Genomic DNA, 21,684 nt, shown 5'->3' with positions numbered 1-21,684 from the left:
TGTTTTAGTAACAAAGAATGCCATTTAAAAAACACCTTTTTTTTTTTAGTTTATTTATTTTTGAGAGAGAGAGAGAGAGAGAGAGAGAGAGACAGAGCGCGAGCAGGGGAGGGGCAGAGAGAGAGGGAGACGCAGAATCCGAAGCAGGTTCCAGGCTCCGAGCTGTCGGCACAGAGCCTGACACGGGGCTCAAACCCATGAACCGTGAGATCACAACCTGAGCTGAAGTCGGACGCTTAACTGACTGAGCCACCCAGGCGCCCCCCCAAGTTTATTTATTTTTAATTGGGGGGGGAGAGGGTCAGAGAGGGAGAGAAAGAATCCCAAGCAGACCCCATGCTCAGTGGGGAGCCCAGTGCGGGGCTTGAACCCACAAACTGTGAGATCATGACCTGAGCCCAAATCAAGAGTCAGACACTGAACTGACTGAGCCACCCAGACGCCCCCTCCTGGAAACATTTAAATGTTAAATGTGGCTCGCGTTCTAGATCAATGCGCACTGCTCTGGAACCTTCGCTGGTCCTTATTCTCCTGATCAATGGATGCCAGCAGCATCTCCCAGTCATGACAATCACAAGTGTCCCCAGACGTCACTCAGGGTCCCGCGGGGGCAGAATCACCCCCGGGGCTGAGACCCCTCCTGTGACCTGACGTAAACTCCTCCACGAGACAGCGGAGGCTCCGCTGTGTCTCCCGCACTCGGCAGCTCGCCTGGCACATTCCCGCCTCCCGGCTCAGCACACGCCGTCCCCACGCCACCCCTGTCTCCGTCTGCCACAATCTCCCCCATCTCTCGAGACACGACATGGCTCAAATGCCCTCTCCTCCGAGGAGCCGCCTTGTTTGCCACACGAAGTCACCAGTGCGGGGGCCCCGGCTCCCCCCACCTAGAGCCACCGCGATGCTGTCCCGGCCGCCACACATTCGCTGCTCATTTTGTGCTCGCCCGTCACAGTGGGTTGAACGGGGACTTCCCTGAGATATGTCCAAGTCCTAACCCCCAAAACCTGTTGAATCTGGAAAAGGTGTCCTTACAGATGTGAGTAAGTCACGGATCTCGAGATGAGGTTTAGGGTGAGCCCTGGACCCATCGACAGGTGTCCTTATAAGAGAAAGGCAGAGGGGGAGGGGAGACGTATCGACACACAGGGCGGCCACGTGGCCACAGAGGCAGGGATGGGGGCGCTGCGTCCACCAGCTGGAGAGCCACCGGGAGCTGGAGAGATGTGGAACAGAGTTCCCCACAGCGTGGCCCTCCTGCCACGTCGCTTTCAGGCTTCTGGCCCCCGGAAGTGTGACAGCATAAATTTCTGTCGCTTCCAGCTCCCCAGTGCATGGCGCTTTGTTACAGTGGCCCCGGGTCACTAACCCGCCCCCCCCCCATTCACTCCGACCCGGAAAGCTTTGCTCCAAAAGCATCCCGAACCCCTCATCTCTACCTGCGCTGTCCCTGCCCGAGCCGCTTGCCCGAACAACCCCACAGCTCCCTGCGGTCCCTCTGGCCCCTGATGCTCAGAGAGGGTCCCTGAGTTCCCTGTCGAAACAGAACCCACATCCTGAGTCTGAAAATCGCTCTGAAAGTCCCCCCCCACCACCACCCCCACCCCCGTCGCCTCTGGGCTCCGTGCTGTCCTCACCACCGGAAGTCCTTTCATTGGGTTGTTCGTTCAGGTGCTCAGTAAATGTCTGTTGAGTGAACCCATGGGTGTTGAGGACTCGAGGGGCCCCCACTCTAGGGACAGACCCCCCCCCCGCCTTCTTCTGGCCTCCCTCCCGGCTGCTGATGGAATCCAGAGCCCAGCTTTGGCCCCCAACACAGAGGGCGCTGCTTCCCAGGCCCCCAGGGCCTCAGGCAGTGGAGACGGAGGCTGGCTTCGGCTCTCAGTGATTCCATCAGTAAACTGGGAGCAGAAGGGAGCTAAGAAGGACTGAGCCGGGGGCACTGCTAGAAATCTCAGCAGATCTCCAGGTGGGTACGGATTTCTCCGGACAGATGGTTCAGAGCCCCCAGCCGGAACCTGGTGCCACGCGCCAAAAAACGGTCCACGGACACGGAAGGGCTGGGCGCCCACACAGGGTCGGCCGTCAAGTCCCCATTCTGCCCTTTGCTGGCTGCTCGACCTTGGACACATCCACTACGAAACCGGCTTCTTCCTCCAGGTGCCCAGTGTCCCCAGAGGTTCCTGCCAAAGGGAGCGTGGCAGACAGCGTGTCGCTCCAAGACGAGGCGCGAGGTGGTGCCCTCCTTGAGCCCTGGGGGAAGCCGGCCGCCATGCTGGGAGGCTGCTCAAGTCGTCCCCCTTGAGAGGAACTGAGGCCTCTTGTCCACGGCTGCCCCGGGGGCCAGCACGGAGGCGGATCCCTGAGTCACGGTCAGGAGAGACTCTGAGCCACGACCGTGCGGCCGACTCATTCCCTAATTCTGGGCCCCCGGCCACTGGGATCACTAATGCTGGCTGTTTGAAGCCACCAGGTTGTGGAACAATTATTAGGCCACAAGAGATAACTAATGGGGTCCACAGAAACTCCACTGTGCCCCCCCCAGCGGCCAGCCTGCACGGATGCACCTGCCCTCCAGTCCCCAGTTGGTTCGGGGAGGTGATGGCAGAAGGTCCAATGGAGGGAGAACTGTGAATCCTTTCTCGGATGTCACCTCCTCCGTGAAGCCTTCCGCGACCCCCTTCTCTACAGTTTCCTCCCTCCACCCCACCCCGTTATACTCTTCCGATGCTGAAGATCAGAGAGGTTAAGTCACTGGCTCACTGCTGCCCAGCAAGGGCCGCTTGCTGCCACGTCGCCTCCACCCCTCTTGTCTTCACCCAAAAAGGGGCACTTTGTTCCTGACCATGAGGTTGAGGCCAGCCCCTGGGCCATTTCTGGTGCTTGTTCACACCCAAGTCAACCCTCGCCATGATGGCATGTTCCCGGCAGGGGCACCCAGTCAGCCCTGTTGCACCCCGATTCCCAGCACTTGTGTCTGCAGATGTCACCCAAGCAGCCCCCAAATGTCCCTGATGCCGAAGAGTCCACGAGAGTCCCAGAAGGAAGGGTGAACACCCCAGAGCCCATGGGATGCCATGGGTCTCACTGCGCTTCCTTCGATTTCCGTGAACAGACGCTGCCCGGGGACCGGGCTCAGCTGGCTCAGGCAGACCACCCTGCCTGCACTGGGGACAGGGGCTTCCTGCCCACCCCCAGAAGGCAGGGCTGACAAGGGAGAGCCAGCGGAGACGGAGCCTGGGCCAGCCTCGCCTGGGGGTGGAAAAGCTGCCCAAACGCCCCCTTCATCAAGGGGCCGTAGCTCTATTTGCTTGTAAGGATGAGGGATAGGAAAATCCCTTTCCTTTTCATATGGAGAAGCAGGCAGCGTCTAAGCTCCTCCTGGAGGCCCTTAAGGCCCTTGGGACTTGCCCCGTCCCCACAATGCCCTCCTCTCCTCCCCCTGGCTCCCTCGCTCACTCTGCTCCAGCCGCACAGGCCCCCTTGCTGTTCCTCCAACGTGCCAGGCACGATCCTGCCTCAAGGCTTCTGCACATGCTGTTACCTTTCTCCGCTAATGCTTCCTCGTCCTTCAGGTCTCGGCGCAATGACACTTGCACGCTGGGCCAGGCCTTTGTGCCGTGTGCAACCTGCACAACCACACACAACCGCTCTGGTGTGAAGCAGGGAACGTGGCGGGCAGTAGGCACTCAATAAATGCTCTCCCTGGTCACTTCTGCCCCTCTGCACCTTATCCCTCTTTCTGAGTCCGGAGGCCCGCGGGCCTCACCGCTGACCCCAGGCAGGGCCTCGGCCTTCCCCAGGGTGAGAGCGTCCCCTCCGTCCCCACACCCCAGACAGCACCCAGGACTCACCCCGGGCAAGGTCTTCTGTTCGTGCAGGGCAGTCTGAGCTTTGATGGCGGAGTCCCTGGCACAGTAGGTGAGAAAGGCACAGCCTGGAAGGGAGACAAATGGGGGCGTTAAGAGAAAAGGAGATCGCAGACCCAAGTCCACAGCAGCATTAATCCCAACGTCCAAAAGGGGAAGGGATAAATGAACACAGTGTGGTCCGTCCACACCCTGGAATATCATTCCGCTTTGAAAAGGAAGGACGTCCTGCCGCCTGGCACCGCGTGGACGGACCCCGAGGACACTGTGCGGTGACAGGAGCCGGACACAGAAGGACACGTCCCGCGTGACCCCACGCACAGGGGCTCCCAGAGGAGTCCCGTCCACAGGGACAGAGAGCGGGTGGTGGGAGCCAGGGCTGGGGCAGGGGGCGGGGAGTCCGTGTTTCATGGGGACAGAGCCTCAGTCTGGGGAGATGGAAAGTTCTGGAGACGGGTGGTGGGGGCGGCTGCACGACAGTGTGAGTGTGCCTGATGCCGCTGAGCTGTGCGCTTGGAAAGGGTGAGGAGGGTGAATTTAATTGTATTTAACCACATTTTTTAAAAAATGGAAAAGAAGGAAAAATCGAGGTAGATTTTATGTCCTTTTTTACTACAAGCCAAAAATAAACAGGACACTGGAGCCAACGGTATTGGGGGGGGGGGGGCAATAGCCGTGGTCCAGCCGCCCCTCCCCCTCGGTGAGCTAGGGAAGAGGAGAGGAGACTAGCTGTTAATTAAACCCGCGTCCGACGCCAGATGAAGAGATGGGCAGAGCGCGGGGTGAGGGCCGGTGGGGCAGTGAGGCCGCGGCTGCCCGGGGAGGACGGTGGGGGGTGCACCTGCAGCCCCAAGGATGCAGAAGGTGCTCCAGCACTGGGAGGAGGAGCACGGCGGCTCTGCCACGCACCCGCTTCGTGGCCTTGGGCCGGGCGCCGCCCCTCTCCGGGCCTCAGTTTCCCCGCTCCGAGAGGATGCTCCCAGAGCGTTGAAGGAGGGGGCGGGGCGGGGGGCGGGGCTAGAGGGGGCGTGGTGCGGCGGAGCCAATCAGGAGAGGACAGGGGGCGGGCCAGCGCAGAAGTGGTCCAGAGCGAGGGTGTGATTGGTTGGACGCCGTCCTGGGCCGGGTGGGGGCTGGGGAGGGGTGCGAAGCGTGAGAACCGCGGAGACCAGAGACACAGAGAGAGACGGAGGGGGGCCCCCAGAGAAAGACCGATGAGATAGACCAATGGTGTTTTGAAAGATGTCTGCCTGAGGCGGGGTGTGGGATGCAGGCAGGTGTCAGGTCCCCTGAGATGGACCCAGGGGGCCCGGGCCTCAGCCCTGGACTCTGCCTCTAACCTCTGTGGACCTCACGTTCACTGCGTGTGAAACGAGACCCTCGTCGTCTGCTCTGGCGCCGTGGACCCTGTGCCCACCACCCCCAGCTCCCCCCTGGAGCCTCTCTGCCTCCTCCGACCCCTAGGGCCCCCTGTGCAGAGAGAGCCCCTGGGAACAGCCCCGTGGTGCCCAGTTTTGCTCCGGGCAGGAGCTAATTAAAGCCGCGCGTCCTTCCTTCTGGGATGTGGTCACCACGCTGCCATTCCCACCGGCTGGGCCGGCTGCTGCTGGGGAGGGGTCTGCCTCAGGCCCGAGGGGTCCTCTGGTGCCCCGGGGAGCAGGGCTTTCTAGAGTACAAAAAACATTCGCGGTGAGCACGTAAAACGGTGCAGCCCCCGTGGAAAACGGTTTGGCGTTCCTCAGGAAAGTGAAACAGAGAATTATCGTAGGACCCAGCAACTGCACGTCTGGGTCTCTACCCAAAAGAAGTGAAAGCAGGGACTGGACAGATATTTCAAACAGATATTACGCGTGTTCACAGCAGCATTACTCACAACGGCCAAAAGGCGGCACCACGCAAGCGTCCGTCAACAGGTGAACGGGAAACACAATGGGGTCCATCCATACGCTGGGATATTATTCTGCCTTAAACAGCGACGAATTCTGACCCCCGCTGCAACGCGGATGAACCTTGAAGGATGTTATTATGCTCAGCGTAACAGGCCAGGCACAGAAGGACACGTCCCGCGTGACCCCACTCACGGGGGTCCCTACAGGAGTCCCGTCCCCAGAGACAGAGAGTAGACGGTGGGAGCCGGGGGTGGGGCAGGGGGCGGGGAGCCCGTGCTTCAGGGAGCCAGTTTCCATTTGGGAAAACGAGAAATTCCAGAGAGGGAGGGCGGGGATGGTTACACAACAACGTGAGCATGCCTGATGCCACTGAGCTGTGCACTTAGACGCGGTTGAGACGGCGAATTTAATCTTATGTGTGTTTTACCCACGATAAAAAAAATTGTAATGGAGATATATTAAAAACAACCCCCCTCCCGTGGGGCGCCTGGGTGGCTCAGTCGGTTGAGCTCCTGACTTCGGCTCAGGTCATGATCTCACAGCTCGTGAGTTCAAGCCCCACGTCGGGCTCTGTGCTGACAGCTCGGAGCCTGGAGCCTGTTTCGGATTCTGTGTCTCCCTCTCTCTCTGCCCCTCCCCCACTTGTGCGCGCGCTCTCTCTCTCTCTCTCAAAAACAAATATTAAAAAAAATCATATATATATATATATATATATATGCCAAAAAAGTGCAGAACTTAGAAGTGTGCAGTGTAACAAACAATTATAAAATCACATAACCATTTTCCACGTCGAGGAATAGAACATAGATGCTCCCAGAAGCCCGGGTGCTCCCATCCCATGACAATCTCCCCCAGAAGTCACTGCTACCTAGCTCTTGTGATAATCACGTCACTGTTCTTCATTATGGTTCCCTGACGGGGCCGGGTGGGGGGGGGGTCACTAATCAGTGTACCTGAGTGCTTCCTGTCTTTGAACTTATATAAATGGAATCATAGCATATGTACACTTTGTATCTAGCTTCTGCCACTCAACAACAGGTGGTTGTGTGTATCAGGGGGTTAATTCCTTTTCCTGGCTTGTAGTGTTTTGCCCTGTGAATATACAGCAAGGCTATCCATTCTCTTGTGGATGGGCGTTGGGGTTGTCCGCTGTTAAAGGCTATCATGAATAAACGTGCTGTGGAGCGTTCTTGCACAGGTACTCTGATGTGCAAAGGCATATCCGGAAATGGAATTGCTGGTTACAAGGTAGGCTTATGTTTAGCTTTAATCGATTCTTTCAAACAGTTTGCCAAAGTGGGTTGTGCCAGAGCATTCTCCAACCAACGGGTCTGACAGTATTTATGCTTCGTTTTCCCCAATCCTTGGTTTTGCCAGCCTTTTAGATGTTAGTCATTATGGTGGGTGTATCATTGTATTTCATTGAGATTGGAACATACATTGCTATAGTTATTAATAAAGTTGGGCACCTTGTGGCTTTGCAGGAGTTCTTTATGTGGTGTGTAAATAAAGAATACTTTGTATTCTTTTATGGTTACATCTGATGCACACATCTTCTCCCAGCCCATGGCTGGTCTTTCTACTCCTTTTTTGGTGTTTCTATTTTCTGAATTTAATCCCCCAAGGTCTTCCGGAAAAGGGGAGGCGCTAAGACAACTAGCCTAGGGCCTGAGAGAAATTAGGCACAGCCAGAAAGAAATTGGACTGCAGGGAGATGTAAAATAGAGGCAAAACCCTTCCTCCTTGGGTCCTCTCTTGCCCGTGGGGCCTCATTTGCAGAACATGGAGTGTGCTGGTCCTGGGAGGGGAGGGTGGGACCCCCGCGCAACCTTCAAGGCCATGAGCCTGTGGGTCTGGAAGGTTTGCAGCCAGAGGGACGCAAACCAGATTGCGTGCCGCTGTCCTCGGTGCTGAAACGCTTCCCTGTTCTTTTGACCCGCTCTCTTCCTGGCCTCTTTCTCTGTTCTGGTTGGTGAAAATGTGTGATGTTTACCCCTTTCTGGCTAAATACAGCCTTGATTTCCAGTTCTTATTAGGGCTGAATTGTATTCCCCTCCCCAAACCTCGTATGTTGCTGTCCTAAACGCCCCAGGACCTCAGAATAAGACCCATTTTGGAAATTGAGTCATTGCAGATGAAATTAGTTAACCTGGACCAGATTCTCCTTTCGTCTCAGAAGGAACCAACTCAACCAACACCTTGATCGCAGACTTCTGGCCTCCGGGGAGGTGAGCAAACACGTTTCTGTTTTTGAAGCCCCCTGGTTTGTGCTAGGTTGTTTCTGCAGCGCTCGCAAACTAATACAATCCCCAGTCAGCACAGACTTGTTAGTGATGTTAATAAAGCTCACTGACTTCTAATCCGAAGAAGCTTGTACTCCATAGCGACTACTTAGTCCTTACAACAAACCCACAAAGTAGCTGCTAGTGTTGCCCTATTCTGCAGATGAGGGGCCAGGGCACAGAGTGGGGGTGTGACTTGCCCAAGGTCACACAGATGGGGAATGGAATATCCAGGCCCCATGGGCTGTGCTAACCACTGGGGTACACTGCCTCGAGCTCGCATCTTTTCTAACATTTTCCCCAAGGCTTAGGGGAGGGTCACAGGCACCTGACCTGCCTCTCCGTGAAAGGAACTTTCAGATAGTGCCAGGATCCAATGCTGGATCAAATGCCATGAGCCCCATTTCAACTGTTACATCCTAGTCCCAGAGGGACCTTCTGACAGAAGTCACAGCCCATGCAAAGCCTACGCTGGATGAACCTCTCATCTCAATTCCAGCCCTGGCCCCCCCTCCCCCCCCACCCCCCACCGGCCTCATCAATGACAAGGGGGCCAGGTCTTGTGTCCAGCAGCTCCCTCCCATGCTGGCCAAGCCCTGCGTTCTTCCCAGAATGCTTGGCTCTTGACCATCCCTTCACACCCACATGCGTTTTCAAAGCCTGGACCAGGGTTGATCTGGGGGGGGGGGGGTCAAGGCCTGCAGTTCTCTCTGGGCCCAAGGGCAGAGCAGAGGCCAAAACGAGGGAATCACCATCTATATGAAAGTTTCCTAATAACTAGATCTTTCTCATCACGGCTCCTTTGGGAAAGGAGGGCGTTCCCCATCTCTGGAGGTAAGCACCAGTGGCTCCCCAGACAGGAAACCTCCTTGCCAGAGACTACCGAGAATCCCTGCTCATGCTGAGACCCCCTGCTCTCTGCTCTCAGTTCTGAGCCTTTGGGGATCTCATGGCTCAAACCTGTAATAATGATAAGAGTCGATGTCCCCCGGAGCACCAGGAATCTTGCAGGGGCTCCCCACCCATTGCAACCCTTTGAATCCTCAGACTAGCCCAAGAGAATGGCATGATTGTATTCGTTATTATCCCCATTTCACAGATAGGGAAACTGAGCCAGCACCTCGTGAGGAGTGCGCCTGAGGTTACATCGCATCGGGGCCAGAGGCGGGATTTGAACCCCGGAGGACTAACTCCAGTCTGTGCCTCCTCTGCCAATATTGTCCCTCTTATAAAGGTAACAGTAGCAGCCATCACAGCTGATTCACAGGGCACTTCAACAGGGTGGCCATTATCCTGGGAACTTGGCTCCAGGACCCCTCCTCTCTGCAGGAGCCCTACCAGGCGGGTATTATGCAGAGTATGCAGGAAGCAGCGGGTAAGGGTTGAGCTGGAATTTGAACCCGGGGGGGGGGGGGGGGGGAATATGACATCATGGGCCTCCCTGCCATCCACTGTGCTTGGAGGCTTTGATCCCCAGGGTGTGGAGCCACAGCGGCACCCAATCCTGCCATCTTCCCTGAAAGTCGAAGCCTTTAATATTTTAAGACAAAGGTGGCCTTGAGAGCATCTACGAAAAGACAATCGTACTCCACCTACAATCTAGTGTAGACACCGACTGTTTGTATCCAGATAGACTGAATCAGTAGGGGGCTACTTAAAGATACAGGCCTCCCAAACATGGGGCCCTGGGGTAACTCCACAGAGCCTTCGAGAATAGTGCCCAACTTACAGACGAAAAGTCTGAGGGTCACAGTGGCCCAGGTCACCCACAGGTAGCGACAGAGCTAGGACTTGAGCCCATACCCGCATGACCCCCTTGCACAGGGCTCTTTCCCCAGCCCACAAGAACACTCCTCTCTCCGGCCTTGGAAATGCCGTCTCTGAGGAAGGGAGCAAAGGTGGCTGTATGGTCCCTCCATTGCAACCCGTCTCTGCTCATAATGGGTGACGCTGACAGCTCCCAGGCTGGGAAGAGGCACATCGACGCACCCCCATGTGTGGTCAGCATAGAGGGAGGACTAGAGCACAGGACAGAAGTCAAGGGGGGGGGCAGAGCCGAGGGCAACGTGGGGCAGGGCAAAGACTGAGCCCGGGCCAGGCGGGGCAGAGAGGAAAGACGGATGGGACACTCCAGGCAGGGCTCGGACGCCCTGGCCGTCCCTGGGAGGGTGTCGTGGATTGTCTTGTCCCCCGGAAAAGTCGTGTGTGCGTTCCACACCCCGTGCGTGGGACCCAACTTGGAAAAAGGGACTGTGCAGATGTAATTAAGGATCTGGAGATGAGATGAAGAGGTGGGTCCCAGATCCACCTGGAGGTCTGGGGGCATCAGGGGAAGGACCCCCCCCCCCGGGACTGACTGAAAATCCCCCAAAAGGCCCCGCAAGGAAGTGCCACCAGCACACAGAGCCAAGTCCTGGGTCAGACCTCCCCCCGCCCCTTAGCTGGAATCCTGTGTTACAGATGCGTGAACCCAGGCTCAGAGAGGCTTAGCGCTTTCCTGAGGTCACACAGCAAATCAGGAAGGAGCCCTTCAGCTGAACCCAGGCTCAGGGTTTGCGGCTGGGGGGGAGGGGGAGGTGGGAAAGAGCTTTTGAGTTTCAGAAAATCCCAGAGGGCAGGAAAGAGGCCTTAAGGGGCCTAAAGAAAAATTTGTTTGAAAATGAAATAGAACAACAGAAATTGTTGGTGTTTTCTTCCTTCTTACTGTTCATGGTCGTCACTTACGTGGATAAATCTGGGATTTCTGTCGCTTGCGCGGAGCTGGGCAGGTCTGGGCACCGGCCATGGCCACGTGCCAGGCTGCACCCTGCCCCCCTCCCCTGCACCCCACGCTCGGCATCTCCCCTCCCCCACCCCCGCCCCGCCCCGCACGCGGCGCCTCTAGCCTCTACCGCTCTTCCCGAGCCTGTGCGGGGCGCTCACCGCCTATCCTGTCCGGGAGTCATTCATTCTCCCCACGGGACAGGGAGCTCCCTGCGGGTGGGAACCAAGCGTGCAGGCCACCGACGTGTCCCCAGAGCCCAGCACTGCGCCCAGCGCGCTGTGTGCGCAGCAAGCACTTGGGGGCAGCTCACGGCCTCCAGGCTGGTCCAGTGCCCATCCACGCCCTCCTGGGGCTGCGGTCCCCTCCGCCCCCGGGTCCCCCCTTGCTGCCGCCACCGTCTTCGCCACCCCCCCCACCCGCCACGCCCCCCACAAGAGGGCGCCCGTGAGCATTCCTCTGCCCCCAGCCTTCAGGGGCTCCCACCTCCCTGGGGGTAAAAGCCTCAGTCCTCTCCGTGGCCCCCAAGCAGGACCTGCCCTCCCCTACTCCTCTCTCCCCCTCGTTCACTCTTTCCCAGCCACACATGCCTCCTCTGTTCCTCCAACACTCCAGGCCCAGTCCCGCCCCAGGACCTTTGCATGGGCTGCTCCAGAATGCGCTCTGCCAGATCTCTGCACGGTTCACTCCCTTCCTTCAAGTCTTGGCTCAGATGTCACCTCCTTAGGGAAGGCTCCTTAAGCACCCTGTTTAAAGTGACGGCCCTCAACCATCCGCTCACCCTGCTCTGTTTTTCCAGGGCCCTTACAGGCCGCATACAGGTTTCCCTCGCTATCCGAAAGCAGAGCGTTCCTGTGAAACTTTCCCGTAACTTTCCGTAAAGAAGCAATTGCCACTGGTCTACGTGGAAAACTGTTGAACATTCCCAGACCCCCGAATTGGCCTCTCTTAGGCTTTTCTGATAGGTTAGGACACATCTTGCTAATGGAGGCACAGAAGTAAACGAGACAAGGCCCAGATGCTTGCAGACACAGTTCAGAGCTCCGGCTGCAGGCCTGCCCGAGTGTGGTCCCGGGGAAGGCGCTCCGGGGGGCCGCCCTCGCTGCTGGGGGCTCGCACTGCCTCTATAAGCCTTCCCCGAGTGCAAAGCCAGAGCTGAGTGCTGTTTTCGCGTTTTGCCTTTTTTCAGAAAAGCACAAATCTCCTTCAGATTTCTTTCGGTTACCAAAAAAGGTACTCATGTAGGCCCTTCATGAAAGCACAGGGAGTAGCATAATACGGACTTTCCAGGAGCAGAGGGTACCTGTATTATATTTATTTCTGTCTCCCCGCCTCCCCCAGCCCACTGAAATGTCCTGTCCACAAGGACAGTCAGTTTTTCATGGTTTGTTTTTTTTCCCCCCAGGGTTCCCAGGACCTAAATAGTGCCAGGTACACAGTAGGCGCTCAATGAATACTTGTGGACTGAATGGATGTGTTTTCAAACCGACCTGCTCACATGGAGACAATCTCTCTGAGGGCAGCGACATTCGATCCCTTTTTATCCTTCCCCTTTCCTCCCCCACGCCCAGCACGGGGCCATTCGATATTTCCTGAACACCTATTATGTGCCAGCTGTACTGTGGAAACAGACGCAGGAAAGACACCCTTGTTCGTCTCTGATCGCCAACAAGGACCGCACCACAACAGGTCGAATCCCTTTGCTCCCAAGCCCCCTGCATGCCAGGCGGCCCACCTTCTTGGCCGTTAACCTTGGCTCTGGGATCTAGCGGCTAAAGATGGGCTCAAACCCTGCCCGGTGCCCCTCTCGGCTGTGTGACCTCGGGTCACTTAACCTCTCTGAGCCTCCACTACGGACTACGGAAGACATCTCCTTGTGCTGTGGGGCCGCCCTTCACCCACCACCTGCCCCCCGCACCTTCTCTCCTCCCCCCATCCTCTTAGCCCCAGACTGTCCCCACTTTGCTAAGAACAGTGGGGCGGACGGCCTCTCCCGTATTCATCGCCCCTCCCCTCACCAGCAAACCCACTGGCTCCTGTGCAGAGGGCATGACTTCATGCGCATGGCTCACACCCCTGGACCCCTCACCCCAGCGCAGCGTCTCTGGGGTGACCTTCTGCCTCCCTGGCCGGGCTCCTTAGCCTCCACCGCTGACACCTCCTCTGCCCCAGACTTACACATCGGGGCTTCTCAGGCCTCGTCTGGACACACCCTCAGTCTCCTGCCCCCAGCCGTCTTGACTCCTCCCACAGACTCTCACCATTGCCGCACCACGGTTCCATCCACAAACCACCCACCCATCCGCCTGTCCATCCCGTCATCTGTTTTCCATTCGTTTATCTACCCGCCTGTCCATCCATCCATCCACCCACCCGTTCACCCACTCACTTGTCCATCCATCTGTTCACCCACCCACCTGCTGTGTCCCAGGCACTGTTCTAGGCCCTGGGGACACAGCGGTGGACACAGAAGGCAAAAAGCCTCCACCCTAATGCTGTATTCACTCTAAGGGTGGGGGGAGGGAAAAACAAATAGCATAAGCACAAAACCTATGATCTATGGTGTGGCAGGAGTCTTCATCTTCCCAAGAAAAAGAGGAAAGCAGGGAAGAGGGGTCTGGAGTGCTGGAGGGTGGCTGTGATGATAAATCATTTCTGCAGGGAGGCGGCACTGAGAAGGTGAAGGTTGAAAGGCAGGAGGAAGGAGGCATGTGAGTATCTGGGGGAAGAGGAACATTCACCAAGTAGGTGACATCTGAGCCAAGACCTGAAGGAAGTGAGAGCATGAACTCTGCAGAGATTTGGGGGAACAGCATTCCAGGTAGCAGAGACAGCTCATGCAAAGGCCCTGGGGAAGGACCGACCTGAGGAACAGCCAGGAGGCCCGTGTGGCTGCAGCAGAGTGGGCGAGGGGGCGAGAGGGAGGAGGGGCGGCCAGGGCGGGGATGGGGCTGCGTCCCCAAATTGCGGTAGAATATACATCACGTAAAATGTGCCACCTTAGCCGTCTCTCAGTGCACTCTCACACGGCATCAGGCACACTCACGCTGTCGTGCAGCCGCCCCCACCACCCGTCTCCAGAACTTTCCGTCTCCCCAGACTGAGACTGCGTCCCCATGAAGCACGGACTCCCCGCCCCCTGCCCCACCCCTGGCTCCCACCGCCTGCTCTCTGTCTCTGTGGACGGGACGCCTCTCGGAGTGGGGTCACGCGGGACGTGTCCTCCTGTGTCTGGCTCCTGTCACCGCGCACAGTGACCTCCGGGTCCGTCCACGCGGTGGCAGGTGGCAGGACGTCCTCCCTCCCTGGGGCTGGGTCACATTCCGGCGTGTGGATGGACCACACTGTGTGCACTGACTTATCCACCAGGGGACACTTGGGGCGTTCCCACTTTGGTGCTGCTGTGAACACGGGTGTGCAAACAGCTCTCGGAGACTTTCAATTCTTCGGCTCTGCCCTCAGAAGTGGAACGGTCGGGTCACACGGTAACTCCGCGTGAAGGTCCCTGAGGAACCGCCAGACGTCTCCCTCAGCGCTGCCCCTTCCCACCCCCCCCCCGCCACTCATCACCTCCGTCCGTCTGTCCGTCCTGCCCACCGCTCAGAGCACTGGACTCCCTACGGACACACGCCAGGTTTCGATCCTGAACGTAGCAGGACTCAGGAAATAGTGGAGAGAGGGGGCGAGTAGGTGGGTGAAGAAATGAGCCCCAGCCCCAGCCATCGGCCTCGGGTCGCTCTAGATGATGCCAGGTCCCTTCTGACACGTGACGAATTTGCCGTGTGTCCTGGGGGAGGTCTTCCCCCCTCTCTGAGCCTCTGTCTCTCACTGTGCATGAGGTTGCTCTAGGGCCCCCAGCCACGGGGCGGGGGGGGGGGGCGTCATCTGCAGAGGGTCAGGGACAAGGAGTCTCTCCCCTGGCGCTGGCCACGCCTCCAGGCAGTTTGCTGTCCTCAGGAGCCCCTCAGAGGGACCGGGTGCAGCCATGATGGAAGGAAGCTCCGTCCCACACTCTGGGACGCTCTGTGCCTTAGCTTCCCCATCTAGAAAACGGAGAACCCAGAGTCCATGTTCTCCAGATTCTGAGCTCCGTATGGGATGCTGTCCTTTCCCTGCCCACTGCCTTCCAGGGCTCTCGCCTCACTCGGAGTAAGACCCACGATCCTCTCCAAGACGCACGAGACCCTGAGCGACCTACCCCGTGTCCTCCCTGCCCTCCCTCCTTCCTCTCTCCCCTTGCCCTCTGGGCTGCAGCCACACTCGCCTCCTCACTGTTCCTCTCACAGGCCAAACTCATTCCGACCTCAGGGCCTTTGCATGTGCTGTTTCCTCTCCTGGAATGCCTTTCCCTTGGCTTCAGAATCACAGCTTTCTCATCTGTCATTCAGGTCACCTGCTCAGAGAGGCCATCTTTGGCCACCCAAGCTGTCACCTCCCAACACACACCTTACTTTTATTTTCTTCATGGCGACTCAATCCAATCTAAATCTTACTTGTTCGTTACCCAGTTTGTTATCAGCTCCCCTCTCCCCTGGAAGGGTTTGTGTCCCTAGACCCCAGTTCAGCGCCTGGCACCCCACAGAGATATGGAAAACAACTGCTGACTATCTGACTACCTGACCACGTACTGAGGACACCTGCAACATGAAGGACATCGCTCAGAGTATGTGCATTAGTCACATTATGTAAGTGAACTCCAATTTCTGCAACCACTCCGGAAGACAGCTTTCAATGTTCCTTCTCTTTTACAAATGAGAAGCCAAGACTCAGAAAAGATGAGGTGGCTTGTTCAAGATCACAGAGAAGAAACACACACACACACACACACACACACACACGCACACACAACCAGGAACAGAAACCAAGCCTGTGAGACCACAGACCTGACGGGTCATTCCCTTTCATCACGTGTGGAGGAAGGTGGCCAATGCTGGGAACGTATCCCTCCACTCATCCATCCCTCCGTCTTTCATCCAGCCATCCGTCCATCTGTCCATCCCTCCAGCCCTCCATCCAGCCATCCTTGCATCCATCTACTCACTTATCCATCTATCTGTCCGTATCGTAACCAGCCCACCCTCCCATATCCGACCATTCCCCATCCCCACCCCCCAACCTCTCATTCCCTCAGGCCCTCATCCATCCACATGTTCCACTTCCAAATGACAAACAAGACACAGTCCCTGCCCCCACAGAGCTTACATATCAGTGAAATCCCCATGACCCCAGGCCAACAGCAGCCCCTTCCTCTGACACTGGTCGCCTTCAGTCCAAGGACAGCCAGTCTCCCTTGATGGCTCTCACCCTGAATCTTCACCTCCACAATCACAGCTCTTTCTTTGCCTCCTCTACTCCTCTTCCAAAGTGGGTCAAGACTCAGTCTGGGAGGTGGAACGCCTAGCTCTATTGCTGTGTGACTTGGGGCTGAGTGCTACGCCTCTCTGAGCCCCAACTCATCACGTGATCCATGTGAGGGAGGGGAACTTGGTCCCCTGAGAACACAGGTCTGCCTCTTTGCATTTCTAGTTTCCCCACAGTGTGGGCTCACCCCAAGGGGAAGCTTCCTCTTTCTCCATCCTTCTGCGTAAGAAGCAGGCATATCCTGACTGAGGCTGGGAGGCTGGAAAGGGGCTGGCAATGGCAGGTGAACAGACATGAAGCGCCCTTTCCACCCGAGTCTGAATTCCTCCCCTGCTCTAAATTCTTCCATGGCTCCCCAGCGCCCTCAGTCTAGGATCACAGGCCCTCCGGGGTTCAGCCCATGCTGACCCTCTGGCTTCACCTCCGGCTTCACCTCCCAGGTCCCACCTAATTCCTTCCCTCCTCCAGGTGTGCCCTCCACACCTCCAGGCCTCTGTAAACCCAGCTCCCTCTGCCCACATGCATGACGACGTCTGCCTAGCTGACTCGCAGCCATGCCCATCCCAGGGCCAGGAACACAGTCCTTGTTTCGGCGAATAAACAAACGAAGCGCTTCCTTCACCGGGCAGGCTCCTATTTTCCCTTCAAAGCCTCTGTTCCGCAGCCCCTCGTCCACGCCGCCGGAGTTTCCAGGCAGAGCCCCAGATTCCTGTCCGGTTCCCTCAACCCTGCCTCCCTCCCTCCGACCCAGCCCTGACCATCACTCTGAGTGCCGGTGCCTAGCTCCGCCTTGCCATCAGAGGCCTTCGCATTTCTCGTGCCCAGTAGCGGCCCCAAAAGGCTTTCGGGAAGCGTTGGCCGAACGAACGAATGGGCGCGTAGGCATGGCCCTGCCTAGTGGCCAGGCTCTCATCTGCCAATGTCAAGGGTGAAAGAGAGAGACAGGAGCCTGTGTCAGACACCCCAAGTGCCAGAGCCTCTCAGAAGAGCCCCCCCGGGCTCTTCTGAGTCCCACAACAGAAGGGGACGCTGGGGCTCCCAAGACCCTTTGTTCCTTTCTCACCAGGGCAAACCCCCCACCCCCCTCGCCAGAAGTTTCCAGAGGTAGCACTGCTCTGGGCCTTTGCACATGCTTTTCTCTGTGCCAGGAACACCTGTCCCCACCAACGGATCCTTCTCACCCTGTAGGCGTCAGCCCAGTCCCACGATAAGCCCAGCTCCTCCTGACCAAGCATGTACTCTGTGCCCGGCTCGCGGTCCTCCCCTTCCCCACTGCTCTGAGAGTGAAAGCCCCGCTGTCTCCCGACCCTGTGGGCGAGAGCACGGTCTGCCAGCAAGATTAGAGAAACCAGATCATCTCAATGCCAAGCTCAGAACTGCTCTTTTATACTGACCACCTCCTCCAGGAAGCCCTCCTGGTCCCCACACCTGCAGGGGCTCCTCTGGGCTGTGTTCCCACCATCGCAGCCTGAACATCAATGCCTTTAACCTCCTCCTTCCTCACTGAGTCCCTCCTACCAGACTGGGCTTTGAAGGCAGGTCAGGTCTTGGCAGGGGAGGGTAATCTGTGATGCCCAACATCATATCCTGGGTCTGGAACGGCGCCTGGCACACAGCAAGTGCTCAATAAATGCTGGTTATATGGGGAGATGGATTCGTGTCTTGTTCAACCCATCGTGAATCCACAGGGATGCCTGGTTGCACGGATTCCCATCTCCCCATGAACGCTGCACACAGTAGGTGCTTAGTCAACACTCTCTGCCCGAAGGAGGGCAGACATGATGTCACAGTACGGCCTGTAAGGCCCCGGTTAAATCAGGGAAGAACGGGCAGCTGGGGAAACTGAGGCACGGGGAGGGGCACGCCCAGCTCAGAGTCAGGCAGCCGGCCCTGGCGGCCGGCCCCCAGCACCCCCCCCCCCCAACGCGCCGTGCTCACAACTCCTCCCTCGGTGCCCCCGCCAGGCAGCCCTCCGTCTCCCTGGGGCTGGCGCGTCACCCTCGGAATCTCACGCCTCAGAGCTCAGCGTGCTCCAGCCTCCCCTCCTGCCGCGGAGTGAGCAGCTGGGGCTCCCATGGAAACCACAGGCCTCCACCCGGCCCCCCCACCTGCACCGGCCCCCCTCACAACCTCCGCTTTAAGACAAATATTGTCATTAACATGCAAATGCATATGTGATTACCATAAATGGGGGGCCTCTCGGCGGTGGCTGCCGAGCCCTAGAGCCCTATCTAGAGCCCTATCGTGGGAGCCTGCCCCGGGCGGGGTGGGCATCGAGGCTCCTTCGGCCCCCATCGGGAGAGAGAGGGACAGCCCGGCCACGCCAGGCACCCCCGTGGGCCCCCTCTGCGGGAGATGTCCCCTGGCCGGAGCCAGGTGGGGGGACATGGGGACACCGGCTGGTGGGAGCCCCCCAGTTCGGCCCGAGCTCCTGGCTGGGCTCCCTTTCTGGTCTGAGTGAGGAAGCGGCCTTGCAGCCTCCCTGCTCCCCCTTCTCCGTGGCTCTCCCTGACTCCCCCTCCCTGCCTCTCCCTGGGTGTGTGTGGGGGGGGGGGGGGGGGGCTCTACTTGCCTCGGTTTCTCTCTCTGTCTGTGTGTCTGTCTCCTTTCCTGCTCTTGCTGTGTCTCTCCTGGTCTCTCCTTGTGTCTCTAAATCATTTCTCTGTCTCCATCCCTTATCTTAAAAACAAAACAAGCCAGCGCCCAAGGGCCTGCCCTCTTGCTGAGGACCCTGTCTTTCCCACCCTGCCTCCTGCCCCGACACTCAGGTCCCAGAGCCCCCCCTCTCCCCCGGCACGGCTGGACCTCCCACCTGTCACTCGGTCTCACGGGGGCCCCACAGGCCATCAGGCATCGGGGTGCCTCATGCCACAGCCCCTTCCTCCCCAACACCATCTTTGAGGGGGGCCCGACTCTTGGCTGGTGGGGGGAACCTGTCACCCCTCCATCACACAGATGTACTTTTGTATTCCCTGGGTTGGAGGGGACACGGGTGGGAGACAGTGAGGGCCCAGGCTCTGGTGGGTGTTTGGGAGCCAGTACTGACCCCTCCCGGCCTCAGTTTCCCTTCCACGTGAAATGCGCTGATGCTCGCAAGCCCACCCCAGTGGCTATCCCTTCGGTGGGGGACTGAACAGGCCCCAGGTATGACAGTTAAGGATGAGATGATGGTCAGGACACGGATGATGATGACCCATGCTGCTGCCCCTTTTGGCTCCCCTGGTGTCCGTCGTCATGGGATCCCCTGGTGTTCGGGAGCCCAGAAGGCTCTGGGGCTGGGGGGGGAATCTCTCCCCCCACCCCCACCCCCGCCGGGGCCACACCCCCAGCCCTGGCTGCTCTCAGCCAGCGCCAACAGCAGGCATCCTGTGCCCATTGGCTCCCCAGAAATGAAACCAGGGAAGTGTTGGCAGGAGGCGCCTGAACACCCCCTGTACTTCTCATTCATGACTGCACCTCCCTTTGGCTGAGACCCAGAGAGGGGCAGCCACTGGCCAAAGGCCACGCAGTGGAGCCATCATCCTAGCTGCTGGCCCTTGAGACCCCCTCACCTCCAGCTCCCTCCCACAGGGGAGGCCCAGCCAGGCCCAGCACAGGGGGTGTCAGGAGAGAGATCCGGTGTTGGAGGATGGGCGGGAGGACACGTCCCCCTCCCCACCCCCTGCAGCCGGGGGGGGGGCCCTGGGAAGTGGGGGGTGGGAGCTGGGTGTCACGGACACCCGGCTGCCTAATTGTCACCCTTCTGGGAAAGACCCCGAGACGCCCCTAAGCCTAACAATCCCCAGCCAGAAAAAAAATAACCCGACATTCAAGAGGCCCTGCTTTGCCGACAGTGGGGGAAACTGAGGCTCCAGCCCAGGCGGAAACCCAGCCACAGTCCGTCCCTTCCCCTGGTGGGGGTGGGGGGTGTCCAGGGGAGATTTAAAAATGAGCAAAGGGAGGAGGGCCACCCAGTGTGTACACCCCCTACACCCCATCAGCTTCCCTCACTCAGAGCCCACCAACAGCCTATCAGTTCAACATTTGGGGGGGCACGTGGACACCCCCTCCAGCCCCCATCAGAATCTTTCTAGAAATGGGCCCTTCGGCCGTACCGGGGGCGGGGGGCTTGTGCAAAGTGCCCTCCATGCAGCCATGGACCCCTGAGCTTGACTCATGGGCAAATGGGAGCCCTCTGCCCTCCTAGTTCACATAGAGGAATTCGATTTTCCAAGCTTCCCCCCCCCCCCTTTTTTTTTTTTTTTTTTTTTGGTGATGGTTGGATTTGAAAAGAGGTGGGGGATGGGAGGGGTTTCTTTCCTCCCCCTAGGATACCAGCTGGAGGGTCTAGCTACAGTGACAGGCCCTGGGTCCATCCCAACAGACTCTCCCTATGGCCTGCCCGGGTCCATCATCCACCCATTCATTCATTCACTCATTCACTCATTCATTCATCCATCCATCCATCCATCCATCCATCCAACAAGCATGTATTCATGCTTCCCACGGCAGCCACAGAGAAGAAGGGGGACAACCGGGTCTGAAATAGGTCATGAGCCCCGCTCCATCCCCAAGGAGCCTCCAGGGTCCTGCCAGGGGTGTCCAGCACAAAGCCTTCACTGTCCCCACCCTCGGTCACCGACCCCTGATGGGAGAGCCGTCAAAGCCACCGTCATTCAGACACTGGGCCCATGATCTGAGCCCAGGGCTGGGGCCACAGTCCCTGGGCGCCTCCTCCCAGCATCCCATCTGAGGGAGAATCAGGTGGGAGGGAGGTGGGCAGGCCTCCCCACCCCTCCTGCCTCCCCCACTGTGCTCCCGGGTCGCCCACGCCTCCCCGTCCACCTTAGGATCTGGGCTCTGCCAGATGGACGGTCCAGGCTCATCGTCTTTGGCCTCAGACCTCAACACATTGCTAACAGGCTAGGCCAGTTTTAACTTGAGCCAAAGGTGGAAGCAGGGAGGGGGAGGGCAGAGAAATGGAGGGGGGATGCTGATCCAAACAGAGAGGATGGGCGGCGGGGGTGGGGGGGGGAGGGCAAACCATAGCATTTTAACCACCCAGGGCTGGGGAGGCTGGCGCCCACCCCCCCACTAGCCTGGCTCAGCTCCCTGATACCCCCACCCCGCTTTCTTTGTAGTTACCGATTAGCCCGGGGTCCTGGGCATCCGTGTCCCCTGCGGCTGGCCGGACCTGCCCCGCTGGCCTGGCTTTGTGAAAACGACCAAAGCAATGGAGTCCAGAGGTGCAAACTTCCCCGACGGGGCCTGGGGAGGCCGAATGAATGAGGGGGTGGGCAGGGAGGGGTGGCGAGGTCCGGGCAGCTCCTCCAGCAAAGGGGCAGGAAAGAGTGGGTGAGGGAGGGAGGAAGGGGTGGGGGTCCAGGGGGAATGGGAGGGAGAGGGAGAGAGAGAGAGAGAGAGAGAGAAGGATGCTGGGGGGGGGGAGAGGATGGGAGGTAGAGGGAGATGAGAGAGGAGAGAAAAGGAAAGAGAGAGGGAGAGGGAGAGGGAGAGGGAGAGAGAGAGAGAGGATGCCGGAA

The 21,684-nt window shown here is 58.4% G+C and overlaps 1 protein-coding gene across 1 annotated transcript in view; it reads right to left on the bottom strand.

The window, feature by feature from the left end:
* The window catches only part of CELF5 (CUGBP Elav-like family member 5), a 47,733-nt gene that overhangs the window by 25,408 nt on the left and 641 nt on the right, over positions 1-21,684 (bottom strand). The window contains exons 2-4 of the mRNA XM_040461713.1: positions 3,696-3,937; positions 3,545-3,629; positions 2,122-2,183 (exon numbers count right to left, since the gene is read on the bottom strand). Coding sequence (XP_040317647.1) covers positions 2,122-2,183; positions 3,545-3,629; positions 3,696-3,937 — 389 coding nt within the window. The remainder of the gene's footprint in view (positions 1-2,121; positions 2,184-3,544; positions 3,630-3,695; positions 3,938-21,684) is intronic.

The sequence above is a fragment of the Herpailurus yagouaroundi genome, unplaced genomic scaffold, assembly GCF_014898765.1.
Source record: "Herpailurus yagouaroundi ecotype Mexico unplaced genomic scaffold, PumYag 295, whole genome shotgun sequence".
NCBI lineage: Eukaryota > Metazoa > Chordata > Mammalia > Carnivora > Felidae > Herpailurus > Herpailurus yagouaroundi.
This window is presented reverse-complemented; position numbering and strand designations above follow the sequence as displayed.